Here is an 18,919-nt window from a genome sequence, read left to right on the forward strand (position 1 = left end):
TGTATCGCTCACGTTGCTTTGTTAACCTGGCTTCATATTCTTCAGGCGTTTCTGACGCCGTCATTTGTGTATATCGCTGACGTTGCTTTTTTAACCTGGCCTCATATTGCTCAGGTGTTTTTGACGCTAGTTGTTCCCGCCGTTTCTGTAATCGACTATTTCTATCACCTTCACTTTCTTTAGCCCGTTTTGCTTTGTACTTTTCTTTCGCTTTTTGAAGCCTTCGTTTACGTTGTGTTGCAGTTTCTGTTATATTTGTGTTTGTATTTTTATACCCTCAGCCTTTAGGCTAAAGAGGGTATTAACACTTTGATACGACCAAAAATGTGCCTCATCGAAATAATGGTTTTAGACCCCAAGTATGTTTGTACGATATCCGTTTCAGACAATTTTGAGTAGATCTAGCAATGTCCGTCCGTCTGTCTGTCCGTCTGTCTGTCTGGCTGGCTGGTGCGCACGATAACTCTCGAACGGATCAATCGATTCGGTTCAAGTTTTGGGTATCGAATTATTTTGTCCAGATTCGATTTAAGTTCGAAGACGGTCCATATAGGTCCACTCCTTCAGGTACCTCCCCCACAAATGTTCAAAAATTGTCATAAAACTTGTGCGCACGATAACTCTTGTAGGGAATAACCGATTTGGTCCATACTTTGCACATCGTATAATTTCTACCAAACTTAGATGAGGTTTCAATATGGACTCAATCGGTGCACTCCTTCGGGTACCTCCCACACAAAATTTCGGAAAAGTTCAGTTTAGGACCTGGTCTGAAATCGCTTTGATTTTTGTTTACGCATGTTGTATTCGCTGTCCTCTATACGACGCTGTAAGTTTCATTAGGGGCAAGTCCTTACTTCCTGAGGAAATAGCCTGAAAGTTACAAAAAGCCCTATGACACCGTGTGTAATGGTTGGAGCGCAAGATAACCCTCGAACGGATCTGCCGATTCGGTCCAAAATTTGGCTTTCGTAATATTTTGTCGAAACTTAGTTCAAGTTCAAAGATGGATTATATCGGTCCACTCCTTCCGGTACCTCCCCCACAAAACTTCGAAAATGTTCGGAAAATTTGTGCGTACAATAACTCTTGAAGGAAGTTACCGATTTGGTCATTACTTTGCACATTATGAAATTTCTACCAGACTTAGATGAGGTTCCAATATAGACTCAATCGGTAAACTCCTTCGAGTACCTCCCACACAAAATTTCGGAAAAGTTCAGTTTAGGACCTGCTCACGAATCGCCTTGGTTTTTGTTGTAACATCTTGTATTCACTGTCCCCTATACGAAGGTACAAGTTTCCTCAGGGGCAAGTCCATACTTCCTGAAAAATAGCCTGAAAGTTGAAAAACAAACCCTATGACACCATGTTTATGGGTGGAAGCGCAAGATAATTCTCGAACAGAAATGAATATTCCGGCCAAAATTTGGCCTTCGTAATATTGTTTCCAAACTTAGTTTAAGTTCGTAGATAAGCCATATCGGTCCACTCCTTCAGGTACCTACCACACAAAAGTTCAAAAATATTCGGAACAATTTTGCGCACGATAACTCTTGATGGGAGTGACCGATTTGGTCCATACTTTACACATTCTCATAATATCTACCAGATATAGATCAGGTTCGAATATGGACTATATTTGTCCACTCCATCCCGTACCTCCCACACAAAATTTTGGATAAGTTCACTTTAAGACCTGCTATTGAATCACTTTGATTTTTGTTGAAGCAACTTACATTCGCTGCCTCAATTACGATGGTAAAAGTTATTTCTCACTTCTTGAGAAAACAGCCCGAAGGGTGTAAAAACCCCCTATGGCACCCCCATGGTCTATGTCGGTCCATTCCTTTAAGTACCTTTTCCGCAAAAATTTTGAACATTAATCCTAATCAACATTTTTGTCGGTTCACACGACCAAAATTTTGAAACCCCTAACTACATAAATTTTTTGTGAAAAAAGTGTTTCAATTTGCCCATGCTGAGGGTATATCTCTGTCGGCAAAGCCGACTGATACTTTTTTACTTGTTTATATTTTTTTTACCATTTTGTTCCCACGAGTAATGGACATTTAAACGGTCGACCCCCCCAGAGGTCCAATAAAGGGGCAAGGCTATGTACAACAAGATGCGCCTGAGTCTTGAGGGGAGAACGCTAACGACATATCATTTTTATCCACCCTAATGCCATACAGTTCTCGGCGCGTTTTAAACTTTCACCTTAACTTGGGTGGTGTACCGCTAACGACGTATCATTTTTAGCCACACAGTCCTCAACACGAAAAAAATCTTGCCTGAATCCACCACCCAATTCAGGCTGTATTAATCAGATACCTAAATTACAGATTCAATTTCTAAATTTAAATCTTAATTATACGCCATTTAGTGGCTGCGCCCATCTTAAATATTGAGGTTGTATAGTGCACTGTATTTTTCTTGTCAATTTTAAGTCGATAAAACAATGTCCGTCTGTCCGTCCGTCCGTCTGTTGAAATCAAGATACAGTTCGCAATTTTTAAGATAGAGCTTTGTTATTTGGTATATAAGTTTTTATTACTATTAGGATGTTTGGTATTGCAAATCGGTCCACGTTTTGATATAGCCCCCATAGAACGGTACCACCCGATTTTCGTTATTATGAAGGTTTTACCCTCATTATCACACCGAAATAGCTGAATTTTGGTACTTACTCTTCGTCGGGGGTATAAAACCTTCCCCCAGACATTTGTCGATATAGGTCCACGTCTTCATATAGCCCCCATAGAACGGTACCTCCCGAGTTTCGGTATTTTGAAGGTTGTGGCCACAATAATCCACCCATATAGCTGAGATTTTGTATTTGGTCTTCCCTTGGGGTATTAAAGGTTCCATATAAAATTTATCGGTATAGGTCCACGCCTTCATATAGCCCCCATAGAACGGTACTACCCGATTTTCGGTATTTTGAAGGTTTTAGCCTTATCACACCGAAATGGCTGAAAATGAAATGAAATTCTCCCACGAATTTGTCAGTATAGGTCCACGCTTTCCTATAGTCCCCATAGAATGGTTCCTCCCGATTTTCGGTATTTTAAAGGTTGTGGCCACAACAACAAACCGAAATGGTGGAAATTTGGTATTTATTCTTTGTTGGAGGTAAAAGCATTTCTGACCGAAATTCTTTCTTACGATTTTCGTAATTCTGAAGGTTGTGACGTCAATATCGAAAGACAGAAATTTGTTATATAGTCTTCCATCGGGTTTTAAAATATTCCAGAAGAGAACTATCAGTACAGGTCCGCGGGTTCCTATATCACCCATAGAAGCGAACCTCTTTGTTTTTGGGTGTTTTGAAGGTGTTACCGAAATATCAGAAATTTTGTATTTAGTCATCTTTGAGTCTAAAAACTTTCCGCCAGAAATTTTTAGGTATAGATCGACGTTTTTATATAGCCCCCATGGAACGGTGCCTCCTGGATTTCGGTATTTTGAAAGTTAGCCACATTGTTTTACCGAACTTTTTATATATATGTAGTCTTCTTCATAAACGAAAGGAAACTTATTGTTTCATTTTACTTCAAGGCAACTCGTGGTGGAGGGTATAACAAGTTCGGCCCGGCCCAACTTAACGCCGTTCTTGTTTAAAAAATAATTGGAAAAATCGACGTGTTTTTTAAAAAATAATTGGAATAGTCGACGTGTTTTATTTAAATATTTTTCACCAACTTGGATTAAAAAAACGTGGAATATTACAAAAACTATTTTTAATTAACGCGGACCTTAGAAAATGTTTTTCATCAATGTAGATTTTTTTAAAAAATATTTTTCCTCAACGCGGACCTTTAATTTTTATCAACGTAGATTATTAAAAAAACATTTTTCATCAACGCGGATCTTTTAAAATTTTCCATCAAAGTGGATTTTTTACCAAAAATGTCCATCAACCTAGATTTTTTTTAAAACATATTAATAAAAAAAATTAAAAATAATTAATATTTTTTCGAGTATTCCACAAAACGTGGATTCTTTAAAGAATATTTTTCAAGTCAACCACATAACGTGGATTCTTTACAGAATATTTTTCATGTCAACCACAAAACGTGGATTTTTTAAAGAATATTTTTCATGTCAACCACAAAACGTGGATTTTTAAAGAATATTTTTCATGTCAACTAAAAAACGTAGATATTCCAAGAATAGTTTTCAAGTCATCCACAAACCGTGGATTTAAAAAAAAAAAATATTTTTCATGTCAACCACAAAACGTGAATTTTTAAAGAATATTTTTCATGTCAAACACGAAACGTGCATTTTTTGAAGAACATTTTTTGAAACAACCACAAAACGTGAATTTTTTGAAGAATATTTTTTCATCATAACCACAAAACGTGAATATTTTAAAGAATATTTTTTTTCATGACAACCACAAAACGTGGATTTTTTTAAAGAATATTTTTTCAGGCTAACCACAAAATTAGGATTTTTTAAAGAATATTTTTTTTCAGACCAACCAAAAAACGTGTATTTTTTAAAGATTTTTTTTTTCAGACACCTCCTTTATTTAATAACCCTTTTCTTTTCTAATGCTTAAATATTATGTCTGCACCAGCTGCTAATGCCACTCTGTTGCTGCTGCTCCAGCAGCAACTGACTACCCTGATAACAAAACACAATAATACAAACAAATTTGCATCACTTACCTTTGTCGGGTATTATGTTAACGCCGGTATCATCTCTGATATCCTCGAGTAACTCTTCATGTGTTTGCATTTCTGCTTTAGTTAAGAGATGTGATAAGTTTATGTGTGTGTGTGGGGGTAGGGTAAGTGTTGCGAGGGAGAGAATTAACATACCATAGAGTGTATTTACGTGAATAGTTATGACATACGAGTGAATATGAATGGGTATGAAAATATGATTTTATCATCGTCATAATACAGCGCCAACATATCCCATACAAACAGGCACACACACATATGTACAGACATTACACAATAACATTATTCAACGGATTTATTGTGAATGAATGTTCAGACAGCAGGTAGGCAGATATGTGGAAGTATGAGTGTGTAGGAGGGTTTATGTTGATGGCATTAATTTACATCCGCCGTTAAAAATATGTTAGAATGCACAGTTGGTGGAAAGTATAAATGATAGCAAGAGTTGAAAGTGAAAAGTAAAGAAATCCATACAAATAGTATTTAGACACAAAACCAAATACACAAACACATTTTCGAAGAGATACATTTCCATCACCGGCATTAGGTGTGTAGTTGTGATGTTGTGTCATTGTGTTGCAACATTCAGATATCAAAGATTAATGTTTTGTTGTCGTCGTTGGGGGGTTTCATCGTCATCGTCGTCATTGCCATTTTGTTGGTTTTGTTGTTATTGTTGTTGCCGTGTTATCATTTCACCAGCAGGGATTTGAGTGTTCAGAGAGTTGAGTGAATTGTTTTTTTATTGTTATCATTTGTACCAGGCCAGCCAGACATGAAATGAAAAAGACAAAAAATGGAAAGCAAATAAAATGTGAAAAAGGTGAAAAATTAGTACACATTCTAATATCATTTGAAATTACACAAACACACAATTAGTATATATTCTAATTGTCAGTGATGTATAAAAATGTGATAAATTTTAGGCTACATGAAACTTATTTTCGCATAATTACATTACATCATTTTTAATTGTCAGTCATTTGTTTATATAGCTCTTACAAAAGTGAGATATAAGTTTATTATGTGTGAGTGCGAGATTTCAGTGTTTATGTAAATAATTATAAGGAATTAATGTTAAGCACTTTATCTTGTCAAGTTGTGGTACCCCTGTGGCGTATACATTGTAAAAATAGTTGTTATACGCACCCGAATACCCACAAATGATTATGAAGGCACTTAAAACATTTACTCAAAATAAGCTGATTCACAAACACAACAAGATTTTTATAATAAACTAGCAAAATGCTCGCTACTTCGTATGCGGAAAGGACTGAAAATTTTGTTGTACTAATACCAATTTTAATCAATATTAATTATACCCTATACCACAATGTGGAAAAGGGTATTATAAGTTTGTTTTGGTAAAAATTCATGTAACACCGCGAAATATTCGTCGGAGACCCCCAATGTCGTATACCAATCTTCATATCTCGACGAGATAAAGCGATTTTGAGATGTGTGTTCGTCCGTCCGTCTGTCCATTATAAATTGTAAACACGCTCCAGGCCGCAATTATGGACCGATCGTCACGAAATTTTGTATGGAGGTCCGGTTCAGATCAGAATAGATCCCTATTCTTATTGGTGATGATCGTGAAATATTTAGCGGGTGAAATGGACCAAAAACATAATATTTATTCAATTTTCTAGCGGCTCTGTAGGTCTCAATAATAGTCCGATCAACGCGTAATTTTAAATAAGGTAAGAGTATATCACAAAGGAGAAGCTTGCAGTTTGAGATGGCGATCGGATAATATTTAGAGGGTTAAATGGACCAAAACTTTTGTGTGAAAATTGTGAATATTTTTAATATACAGCTTATATCTTAATTCCTGGAAGTGACATTCCGCACAAGTGAGATATACTTGAAAGTGGAACGCTTGACCTTTCAATTGATGCCAATTATGTTGGTGTGTATGATCAGATAACAGAGTTACAGCCTAATATATTCCGTTATTTGTTTGTAGTGTAATAATAAACTCGCTGGAAGTCGCAATTATACATCAATAATCACGAAATTTTGCACCGGGTTAGAGTATAGGTCGAAAAAGATGCCTACAATTTTGAATGATGATCTGATATTCTTTAGCGGGTGAAATGGACCATTACTTTTCTATGAAAAATATAAAAATTTTATTTTTGGTAGATATTTTAATTCCTTGAGGGCATATACATTTCGCAAAGAAGCCTACACATGGGAAAAAACTACTGACCTTTCCTCTGATGTAAATTGCAATAAAGTGTTTGCTAGATAACGGGCCTACTGCCTAATATATAATGGGTTCTGTGTAGAGAACCACATTTTTATCCCATGCTACATATTGTCTATCCAAAAGTTTATGTAACACCACGAAATATTCGTCCTAGACCCCTTATTTGGTATGCCAAAATTCATATCTCGACGAGATAAAGCGATTTAGCGATGTGTGTCCGTCCATTAAAAATTGTAAACAAGCTTAAGGCCGCAATTATGGACCGATTGTTACGAATTTTTAAGGAGGCTGGGTTCGGGCCAGAGTAGAAATGATTAGTTTTTGCTGATGATCGTGAAATGTTCAGGGAATGAAATGGACCAAAAACAATATTTTAACCAATTTTGTAGCGGCTCTGTAGGTCAAAATAATAACCCGCAAAATTTTAAACAAAGTTTGAGTTTATGATGAAGAAGAAGCGTACAAACCAACGTGAAGATCAGATAATACTTAGCGGGTGAAATGGACTGAAACTTTTGTGTGAAATTGGTAAAAATTTCAATAACGTAGCGGTTAAACAACGGAAGTAGTAGTACTATATAAGTGGGTTTTATTACATTTTAGTTTGTGTGAACTAAATTTTCCTTTCCTGCTACAAAAATGTCTTTGTCATGCTAGATAACTTTTTGGTTTTTGTCATAAGAATTATACATTACATCTCTGATATTTGATAATTAAATTTTCACAATCATTGAAAAGAAGTTCCGTGGAGAGCAATTGTCCAGGGATAGTGGTATAGGGTATCCCATGGTCGGCTCCGTCCGACTATAGGCTTTTCTTACTTGTTTTTATTTAAATAAGTGAGTTCGTATTACCATAGTTCGATTTTCAAAAAAAAAAAAAAAAAAAAAAAACTCAGCCATATCCCACCCTTACACATCAACCGCGAGCCACATTTTTGAGGTATTTTAACTAAGGGCTTTATGTCAGAAAGTAAAACACTCTTGTAAAGAAATAAACCTAAGACCAATTTTAGTACCATTTAGTACTTTTCGTAGTCTTATAGTATTTATTTCCAATACCATTTCAGCGACCCTCATAACAAATTCCAGAATTTGTATGCATTTCAAAAAAAAAAAAATCATTATATTATCGTTCATGCAATAACAAAATACTTTTTTTGCACCTAACCTAAAAAAATATTTTCTTATATCAACCATTTATACCTACTGCGATTCTCATTTCCAGCTCTATAAGCCCCCCAAACCCAATCTATATTAATAAAAGAGTAGAGTGACTGATTCACTGACTGACTGACTGACTGATTGATTCATCAACGCCCAGACGAAACGGCTGAAGCTAGAATCATGAAATTTTGGGTGAGGGTCACTCTTGGTCCGAAGGTGACAGATAAGGCTTGGTTTTTGGAAATTCGAACTGGAAGGGTACTAAAAGTATTAAAAGGTACTAAATATGGTACCGTTTGTATTTGGCGAACCGGTAAAGCTAGAACTTTGAAATTTGGAATGAAGGTCACTGATGGAGAGTTAGAAAGGTGTACCAAAGGGTTTTTAGAAATTCGAACTATAAGTGTACGAAAAGTACTAAAGTGTCCTAAATTTGGTGCCAATTCGTACTTTGCGAACGGATAAAGGTTATAGGTTGAAATTTGGTGTGAGAATCAAGGTTAAAAGGTACGGTTGACATAAGGAGGTGGTTTAGGAAAAGTGTACACATGTGTACGAAAAGTACTAAATGGTACTAAATTTGGTACAATTATGATTTGTGCGAACGGATAGAGCTGGAATCCTGAAATTTTGAATTAAGGCTACTGTTGGAGAGTAGAATGGACGTAGTTTTGAAAATTCGTACTTATGGGTGCGAAAAGTACTAAATGGTACTAAATTTGGTACCCTTATGATTTGGGCGAACGGATAGAGTTGGAATCCTGAAATTTTGAACTAAGTTGGAGAGTAAAATGGAAGTAGTTTTGAACATTCGTACTTATGGGTACGAAAAGTACTAAAGGGTACTAAATTTGGTACAATTTGGATAAAGGTTGAACGGATAGAGCTGGAATCCTGAAATTTTTGAATTAAGGCTACAGTTGGTGGGTAGCATGGAAGTAGTTTTGAAAATTCGTACTTATGGTTACGAAAAGTACTAAATTGTACTACATTTGGTACAATTACGACGTGGGCGAACGGATGGAGCTGGAATCCTGAAATTTTGAACTAAGGCTACTGTTAGAGGGTAGAATGGACGTTGTTTTGAAAATTCGTACATATGGGTACGAAAAGTACTAAATGGTACTAAATTTGGTACACTTATGATTTGGGCGAACGGATAGAGTTGGAATCCTGAAATTTTGAACTAAGTTGGAGAGTAAAATGGAAGTAGTTTTGAACATTCGTACTTATGGGTACGAAAAGTACTAAAGGGTACTAAATTTGGTACAATTTGGATATAGGTTGAACGGATAGAGCTGGAATCCTGAAATGTTTGAATTAAGGCTACAGTTGGAGGGTAGCATGGAAGTAGTTTTGAAAATTCGTACTTATGGGTACGAAAAGTAATAAATTGTACTAAATTTGGTACAATTACGACGTGGGCGAACGGATGGAGGTGGAATCCTGAAATTTTGAACTAAGGCTACTGTTAGAGGGTAGAATGGACGTAGTTTTGAAAATTCGTACATATGGGCACGAAAAGTACTAAATGGTACTAAATTTGGTACACTTATGATTTGGGCGAACGGATAGAGTTGGAATCCTGAAATTTTGAACTAAGACTACTGTTCGAGAGTAAAATGGAAGTAGTTTGAAAATTCGTACTTATGGGTACAAAAAGTACTAAATGGTACTAAATTTGGTACAATTTGGATATAGGTTGAACGGATACAGCTGGAATCCTAAAATTTTTGAATTAAAGCTACAGTTGGAGGGTAGCATGGGAGTAGTTTTGAAAATTCGTACTTATGGGTACGAAAAGTAATAAATGATACTAAAATTGGTGCAATTATGATTCAGGCGAACGGATAGAGTTGGAATCCTGATGTTAGAGAGTAGAAAGGAAGTAGTTTTGAAAATTCGTACATATGGGTACGAAAAGTACTAAAGGGTACAAAATTTGGTACAATTTGGATATAGGCTGAACGGATATAGTTGGAATCCTGAAATTTGAATTAAGGCTGCTGTTAGAGAGTAGAATGGAAGCAGTTTTGAAAATTCGTACTTATGTGTACGACAAGTACTAAATGGTACTAAATTTTGTACAATTTGGATTTAGGCTGAGCGGATAGAGCTGGAATCCTGAAATTTTGAATTAAGGCTGCAGTTGGAGGGTTAAATTGAAGTAGTTTTGAAAATTCGTACTCATGGGTATGAAAAGTACTAAATGATACTAAATTTGGTACAATTACGATTTGGGCGAACGGATAGAGCTGGAATCCTGAAATTTTGAACTAAGGTTACTGTTGGTGAGTAGAATGGAAGTAGTTTTGAAAATTCGTACTTATGGGTACGCAATGTACTAAATGATACTAAATTTAGTACAATTATGATTTAAGCGAACGGATAGTGCTGGAATCCTGAAATTTTGGATTAAAGATATAGTTGGAGGGTAGAATGGAAGTAGTTTTTAAAATTCGTTCTTATGGGTACGAAAAGTACTAAATTTGGTATAATTACGATTTGGGCGAACGGATGGAGCTGGAATCCTGAAATTTTGACCTAGGCTACTGTTGGAGAGTAGAACGAAAGTAGTTTTGAAAATTCGTACTTATGGGTACGAAAATTACTATATGGTACTGCATTTGGTACAATTACGATTTGGGCGAATAGATAGAGCTGGAATCCTAAAATTTTGAAATAAGGCTACTGTTGGAGAGTAGCATGAAAGTAGTTTTGAAAATTCGTACTTATGGATACGAAAAGTACTAAATGATACTAAATTTGGAACAATTACGATTTAGGCGAACGGATAGAGCTGGAATCCTGAAATTTGAATTAAGGCTGCTATTAGAGAGTGGAACGGAAGTAGTTTTGAAAATTCGTATTTATGGGTACGAAAAGTACTAAATGATACTAAGTTTGGTACAATTACGATTTGGGCGAACGGATGGAGCTGGAATCCTGAAATTTTGAACTAAGGCTATTCTTGGAGAGTAGAACGAAAGTAGTTTTGAATATTCGTACTTATGGGTACGAAAAGTACTAAATGATACTAAATTTGGAACAATTACGATTTAGGCGAACGGATAGAGCTGGAATCCTGAAATTTGAATTAAGGCTGATGTTAGAGAATAGAATGGAAATAGTTTTGAAAATTCGTACTTATGGGTACGAAAAGTACTAAGTGGTACTAAATTTGGTACAATTACGATTTGGGTGAACAGATAGAGTTGGAATCTCGAAATTTGAAGTTGAGACTACTGGTGGAGTGTAGGATTGAGGAAGTTTTGGAAATTCGTACTTATGTGTACGAACAGTACTAAGTGGTAGTAAATTTAGTACAATTTGTATTTGGGTGAACGGATAGAGCTTGATTCCTCAAATTTAGACTGAGTGTCGCTGATGAAGTGACCAAAGTACTAAATGGTACAAAATTTGGTTCGATGGTGATTTGAGTGAACGAATCCTGAATTCGTAATTGAGATTATTGTTGAAGTATAGAATTGAGGTACTCTTGGAAATTTTTACTTATGTGTACGAACAGTGCTAAATGGTACTATATATAGTACAAATTGGATTTGGGTGAACGAATAGAGCTGGAATCCTCAAATTCGGAATTGACATTACTGTTGCAGTGTAGAACTAAGGAGTTTTGGAAATTCGTACTTAGAGTACAAAAAGTACTAAATGGTACTAAATTTTGTACAATGGGGATTTGGGTGAATGGATAAAACTGGAATCCTGAAATGTGGAATTGAGATTTTTGTTGGAGTGTAGGATTGTGGTTGTTTTGGAAATTCGTACTTATGAGAACGAAAAGTATTACATTTCCTACAATTGGGATTTGGACAGTGCTGAAATCTGTATTCTTTGGATTTAGGGTGAGTATTGGTGTGCAAAGTTGGTATCGCTGTTAATATGTAAGGGTGAGATACTGCTGATCTTTTTCAAATCGAACTAAAGAGGATTCGAACAGTACTAAAATAACAATAAATATTGATTAAAATTGGTATTAGTGCAATAAAATTTTCAGTGTTCGCCATTTTCATATTTTATACTGTTTATTTGTTTTTTATATCCTTTCCGCATACGAAGTAGCGGGCACTTTGCTAGTCTATATATATAAAAGAGTAGTGAGGTGAGTGACTGACTGACTGATTCATCAACGCCCAGACGAAACGGCTGAAGCTAGAAACTTGAAATTTTTAGTGTGGGTTGCTGTTGGTGTATAGGGGTGAGATAAGGCTGGATTTTTCGAAATTCGAACTGGAAGGGTACGAAAAGTATCAAAAGGTACTAAATATGGTACCCTTTGTATTACGCGAACGCGTAGAGCTAGACCTCTGAAATTTGGAACGAGGGTAACTGATGGAGAGCTAGAAATATGTACCAAAGGGTTTTTGGAAATTCGAACTATAAGTGTACGAAAAGTACAAAAGGGTACTAAATTTAGTACAATTGAGATTTGGGTGAACAGATAGAGCTGAAATCTTGAAATTTGGAAACAGAGTCACTGATGAAGAGTAACGATGAAAGGTTTTTGGAAATTCGAACTATATATATATATTTAGTACAATTTGCATTTGGGTGACCGGATTGAGCTGGAATCCTGAAATTTGAAATGGGAGTTACTAATGGAGAGTAACAAATAAAAGTTTTTGGAAATTCCACCTATTAGTGTACGAAAAGTACTAAATGGTACTCAATTTAGTACTATTTGGATTTGGGTGAACGGACAGAGCTGGAATCTTGAAATTTGGAATGGGTGTCACTGATGAAGAGTAGCGATGAAAGGTTTTCGGAAATTCGAACTATAGGTGTACGAAAAGTACTAAATGGTACTAAATTTAGTACAATTTGGATTTCGGTGAACGGATTGAACAAAGAAAAGTTTTTGGAAATTCTAACTGTATGTGCACGAAAAGTACTAAATTTAGTACAATTTGGATTTAGGTGAACGGATAGAGCTGGAATACTGAAATTTGAAATGAAGGTCAATGATGAAAAGAAACAATGAAAGGTTTATGGAAAGTCGACCTACTAGTGTACGAATAGTACTAAATGGTACTAAATTTAGTACAATTTGGAGATGGAGAGTAACAAAGAAAAGTTTTTGGAAATTCGAACTGTAAGTGCACGAAAAGTATTAAATTTAGTACAATTTGGATTTGGGTGAGCGGATAGAGCTGGAATACTGAAATTTGTAATGAAGGTCACTGATGAAAAGTAACAATGAAAGGTTTTTGGAAAGTCGACCTATTAGTGTACGAAAAGTACTAAATGGTATTAAATTTAGTACAATTTGGATTTGGATTGAGCTGAAATCCTGAAATTTGGAATGAGGGTCACTGATGGAGTTTAACAAAAGTACTAAATGATACTAAATTTAGTACAATTTGGATTCGGGTGAACGGGTAGAGCGGGAAAACTGAAAATTGGAATGAGGGGTCACTAATGGAGAGTAACAAAGAAAGGTTTTTGGAAATTTAAACTATAAGTGTACGAAAAGTACTAAATGGTACTAAATTTAGTACAATTTTGATTTGGGTGAACGGATAGATCTGGAATCCTGAAATTTGGAATGGGAGTTACTAATGGAGAGTAACAAAGAAAGGTTTTTGGAAATTCTACCTATTAGTGTACGAAAAGTACTAAATGGTACTAAATTTAGTACAATTTGGATTTCAGTGAACAGATAGAGCCGGGATCCTGAAATTTGGAATGAGGATCACTGATGGAAATTAACAAAGAAAGGTTTTAGAAATTTCGAACTATAAGCGCACAAAAAGTACCAAATGGTACTAAATTTAGTACAATTTGGATTTGAATGAACGGATAGAGATGGAATCCTGAAATTTGAAATGAGGGTCACTGATGAAGAGTAACAATGAAAGGTTTTTGGAAATTCGAAGTATAAGGGTACAAAAAGTACTAAATGGTACTAAATTTAGTACAATTTGGATTTGGGTGAACGGATTGAGCAGGAATCCTGAAATTTGAAATGAGGGTCACTGATGAAGAGTAACAATGAAAGGTTTTTGGAAATTCGAAGTATAAGGGTACAAAAAGTACTAAATGGTACTAAATTTAGTACAATTTGGATTTGGGTGAACGGATTGAGCAGGAATCCTGAAATTTGAAATGAGGGTCACTGATGGAGAGTAACAAAGAAAAGTTTTTGGAAATTCGAACTGTATGTGCACGAAAAGTACTAAATTTAGTACAATTTGGATTTAAGTTAACGGATAGAGCTGGAATACTGAAATTTGGAATGAATGTCACTGATGAAAAGAAACAATGAAAGGTTTTTGGAAAGTCGACCTATTAGTGTATGAAAAGTACTAAATGGTACTAAATTTAGTACAATTTGGAGATGGAGAGTAACAAAGAAAAGTTTTTGGAAATTCGAACTGTATGTGCACGAAAAGTACTAAATTTAGTACAATTTGGATTTGGGTGAAGGGATAGAGCTGGAATACTGAAATTTGGAATGAATGTCACTGATGAAAAGTAGCAATGAAAGGCTTTTGGAAAGTCGACCTACTAGTGTACGAAAAGTACTAAATGGTACTAAATTTAGTACAATTTGGATTTGGGTGAACGGATTGAGCTGGAATCCTGAAATTTGGAATGAGAGTTACTGATGGAGATTAACAACAGAACTAAATGGTACTAAATTTAGTACAATTTGGATTCGGGTGAACGGATAGGGTTGGAATCCTGAAATTTGGAATGAGGGATCACTGATTGAGAGTAACAAAGAAAGGTTTTTGGAAATTCGAACTATAAGTGTACTAAAAGTACTAAATGGTACTTAATTTTAGTACTTACTTTAATTTAGTACGGATAGAGCAGGAATCTTGGAATTTTGAATAAGGGTCACTGATTAAAGGAATTAAATCGATTAAATGTTGGTATTAAAAATAGGTTTTAGTACAACAGAATCGTCAGCGTTCACCACTTCCATATTAAATATTGTTCATATATATTTTATGCCCTTTCCGCATACGAAGTAGCGGGCATTTGCAAGTCTCTTATAAAAAAGACAATGTGTGTATGTTCCGTATACAATCAAAAAACGGCTGAACCTATTTCCTGAAAATTTCAGAGAATGTACAGGGAAGACCTGTGGTGAAAATTGGTTATATATTTTGTTGAATGCCCTATTTTTTTAAAAAACGCTATTTTAGCGAAACTGACTAACGTATCGGTGAGAAAGTTAATTTGCGTCAATGGTGGTTAGATCTCCGACCCTAAGTACTCATTTTGGGGCCTAAAGAACCGAGCACGACCACATTTGTAATATGTTATATCTCTGAAACTACTGAGCCGCTTTTCATACAAATTTCAGAGAATGTACCGGGATAATCCTGGTGAAAATAGGCTGTATATATGTCCCATGGTGAAAATAAGCTATATATTTTGTGGAATTTCGGCGGAGCGGGGTTTGAAAATTAATTTGATGAACAATGGTGGTTGTATCTCCGACCCGAGGCACTTACTTGTGGCCTTAAGACCCGACCACGCCCACTTTTTTAAATATGTTATATCTTCAAAACTTCTAAACCGATTTCCATGTCATTTTCAAATGATGTACTGGGATGGCCCTTGGTGGAAAAAGGCTATGTATATATTTTGTTCCATTTCGGAGGTGCGGGTTATGCCCTGCGCCCTATTTTGTAAAATGCGCTATATATGTACAACTTACGAACCATAAGACTCGACCACTCCCACTTTCTCAAATATGTTACAAATCAATGTAAATGCCAGCTTTGGTCTTATTGGAAAGCAAGTGTTTAAATTAGAAGGCAACAAATCGATAGCTATAGCTTAATCAGGTATGTAAGATATACATTATTAGAAGGTGAAAGGACGACACAGTCGGCCCTTAAGTTGCCACTGGGTATTCATTGGATGAAGGGCACACATGCAATATTAAATAGAAGTTATTATCTGGAACGAATGACACATAAAAATTCCCTAGAAGCTTTAGATCGATTCTAAAAGTATTTAAGAAGCAATTCACGTTTAGATTTCAGACAAACACTTCCAGCTTTGTCGGTATGTTAAAATTGCATATCGACACCAACATTTCTGAAGATTTTTTATTTATAGTAACTTGCAGATCCCGACTAATTAGCGATGCAAGAAAAATATAATTGATGATTAAGAAAAGGTAACATAAAATAAGGGCCAGCAACGCGGACCGGGTCGGCTAGTTATAGTATAAATACATAAATAAAAAATTCTGAAGCCTCATCCTATAATTTCAAAAAAAAATCTGCTAATCCCTTTACACAATACAATAACACATAATTATGGCAAATTTTGTACCATTTAGAACTTATCATAGTATGCATTTCCAAAACCATCTTCATATCTTAACCCCACATACCAAGAGTGGCTCTAAGAACAAATTTCAGAATTCCAGCTCTGTTCCTACACCCGATACAACATTTTGGCTGTTTTAGTATTTTTCGTTAATTTACGGTACGTATTTCTTAAAACACGTCCAGGTACCAACGTTACACACTAATACTCACCCTAACAGATCCCAGATCTGTCCCTACACCCAACATTAATTTGAGTACCATTTAGTAATTTGTGTATACTTATGGTACGTATTCGACAACCACATATCTCAATCTTACACTGACATTAATACGAAGTAATAACAGTAATCTGAATTTGAAATTTCAGGATTCCATCTCTATCTGTTCAACCAAATTGGACCAAATTTAATATCATTTACTACTTTTCGTACTCATAAGTACGATTTTCCAAAACTACCTGATTTCTGCTCTATTCGTTCACCCAAATCCAAATTGTACCAAATCTACTACCCATAAGTACGAATTTTCAAGACTTTCTAATCCTACAGTCCAACAGGAATCTTAATTCCAAATTTCAGGATTCCAGCTCTATAGGTTCAACCAAATCAAAATTGTACCAAATTTAGTACCATTTAGTACTTTTCGTACCCATAAGTACAAATTTCCAAAACCATTTCCTTAGATTAAGTCCACTTTCCATCCGTGATTCCCATGTCCAATTTCAAAATTTTAGCTATAACCGTTCAAAATATACAATTGGTACTGGATTTTATTAACTTTTCGTACAATTATGGGTGGAATTTGCACAAACCCTTTGGTACATCTTTCTAACTCTCTATCAGTGACCCTCAATCCAAATATCAGAATTCAAGTTCCATATTTAGTACCTTTTAGTACTTTTCGTACCCTCCTAGTTCGAATTTAAAAACTAATCCTTATCTGACACCTTCGGACCAAGGGTGACCCTCACCCAAAGTTTCAAAATTCTAGCTTTAGCCGTTTAGCATGGGCTTTGATTATCAGTCAGTCAGTAGGTCAGTGAGTCATCATTACTGAACTCTTTTAAATGTATAGATAACAATTGTCATAGAAAAACAATAAAACCAACGATACGTGGTAAAACCAGACTATTCGGAGAAGTGTAACGTGACAAATTGATCACGTACATAAAACCAACAACAGCGGAGCCCACAACAACAATATAACCGGCCAACAGAGAACAGCAAGGCCCCACTACCCAACAGCGTCACAACCTGTCAATCCATACACACTGCTGGGTTCGCTTGCATGTCTGTGGGATGTGTGTTACAGTGCAATTTCAGGCAAGCGCCATCATAACAACTGCAGAGTAATTCTCAATTGCTTGGGGAAACACAGGCTTGCTACTGCAGGGAGCCAACCATACGGGCTTGAGTGCAGCTGTGCGTTCGTCCGCCAACCGACACGGGAGTGTAGAGAGGTTGGGAAGTATTTTTGGGAGCTACCCCTTTGTGCGGTGGCTAATACATTCACTCCACCTTCGGGTGTTGTTCCACTCCATCTTCGGGTGTTGTTCCACTCCACCTTCGGGTGTTGTTCCCCTACACCTCAGTACTCGTAGTATAAAGTAGAGGCTAATTAAAAACTAACACTAACTAACCGCAACCCGAACAACCGAACTGAGTGTTAAATCACCGAGTGGCCGAACCCCCACAACACTGAATCACCGAGTGGCCGAACACATACGAACCCCGAGTAGCCGCACATCTACAACACGAATCACCGAGCTGCCAATTATCTTCAAATCGCCTACTACCGAACAGGGAATTATCGAATTCCCGATTAACTTCAAATCGCCTACAACCCAATAGCGAATCACCGAGTTCCCGATCATCATCAAATCATTTACTGAATCCAAGTAGCCGATCCCCCAGCTAATTAGCCTTCTTATCGTATTAACAAATCAGTAGATTATAAATTAGTTTTACATCAATAAATATCCAATTTAACCTCCAGGAAAGGAAGAATACTTGTCTTATTTTTCCGTAAGGTTTAGTGGGCCCTTATGGCGGCCCTGGACACGACTAAGTCTACCCCAGCCTACGACAAAACCACGTTACAAAAGAATCATCCAATTGCGTAAATTTACCAATACATTTTTGGACACCTTTAGCCCCCAGTGGACAATTTTGTGAATACAGAATGAGCCTAAAGATCACTAACATTCGGACAGTAGACCTGATAACAGATACAGAAAATATGAAATTAATACTTAGACATCTAGGCATCCACATCCAGTCGCAGAAAGCGGACCGATTCAACTGGATGTGTCCAAAGAGACTCCAGCGTCAGGTGTGTCGGTTGTGCAGGACACGCGAAGAGGTTCCGTGTGATGTGTGGAGATTGGCTACAATTTGGGCATGTGTCAGTTATCTCAAGATGAAGGAGGGAGAGATAACTGTTGAGGTACCTAGAGATACCAGACCTGAGCTGGGATAGAGTCGATCTGGTCTCCCTAGGTAGGACCCTCTCATCCTCGCTTAC

At 36.3% G+C, this 18,919-nt stretch overlaps 1 protein-coding gene across 4 annotated transcripts in view; it reads right to left on the minus strand.

The window, feature by feature from the left end:
* Positions 1-18,919, minus strand: part of DIP-theta (Dpr-interacting protein theta) — a 328,764-nt gene that overhangs the window by 227,204 nt on the left and 82,641 nt on the right. For 2 of the 4 annotated variants that reach the window (XM_073967266.1, XM_073967264.1), the window contains exon 3: positions 4,680-4,751. In XM_073967266.1, coding sequence (XP_073823367.1) covers positions 4,680-4,751 — 72 coding nt within the window. Of the gene's footprint in view, positions 1-4,679; positions 4,755-18,919 lie in introns of all 4 variants that reach the window. The other 2 variants (XM_073967265.1, XM_073967263.1) reach the window with 1 other exon arrangement.

Source organism: Musca autumnalis, unplaced genomic scaffold (genome assembly GCF_047663935.1).
Source record: "Musca autumnalis isolate F117 unplaced genomic scaffold, ASM4766393v1 scaffold_2, whole genome shotgun sequence".
Classification (NCBI taxonomy): domain Eukaryota; kingdom Metazoa; phylum Arthropoda; class Insecta; order Diptera; family Muscidae; genus Musca; species Musca autumnalis.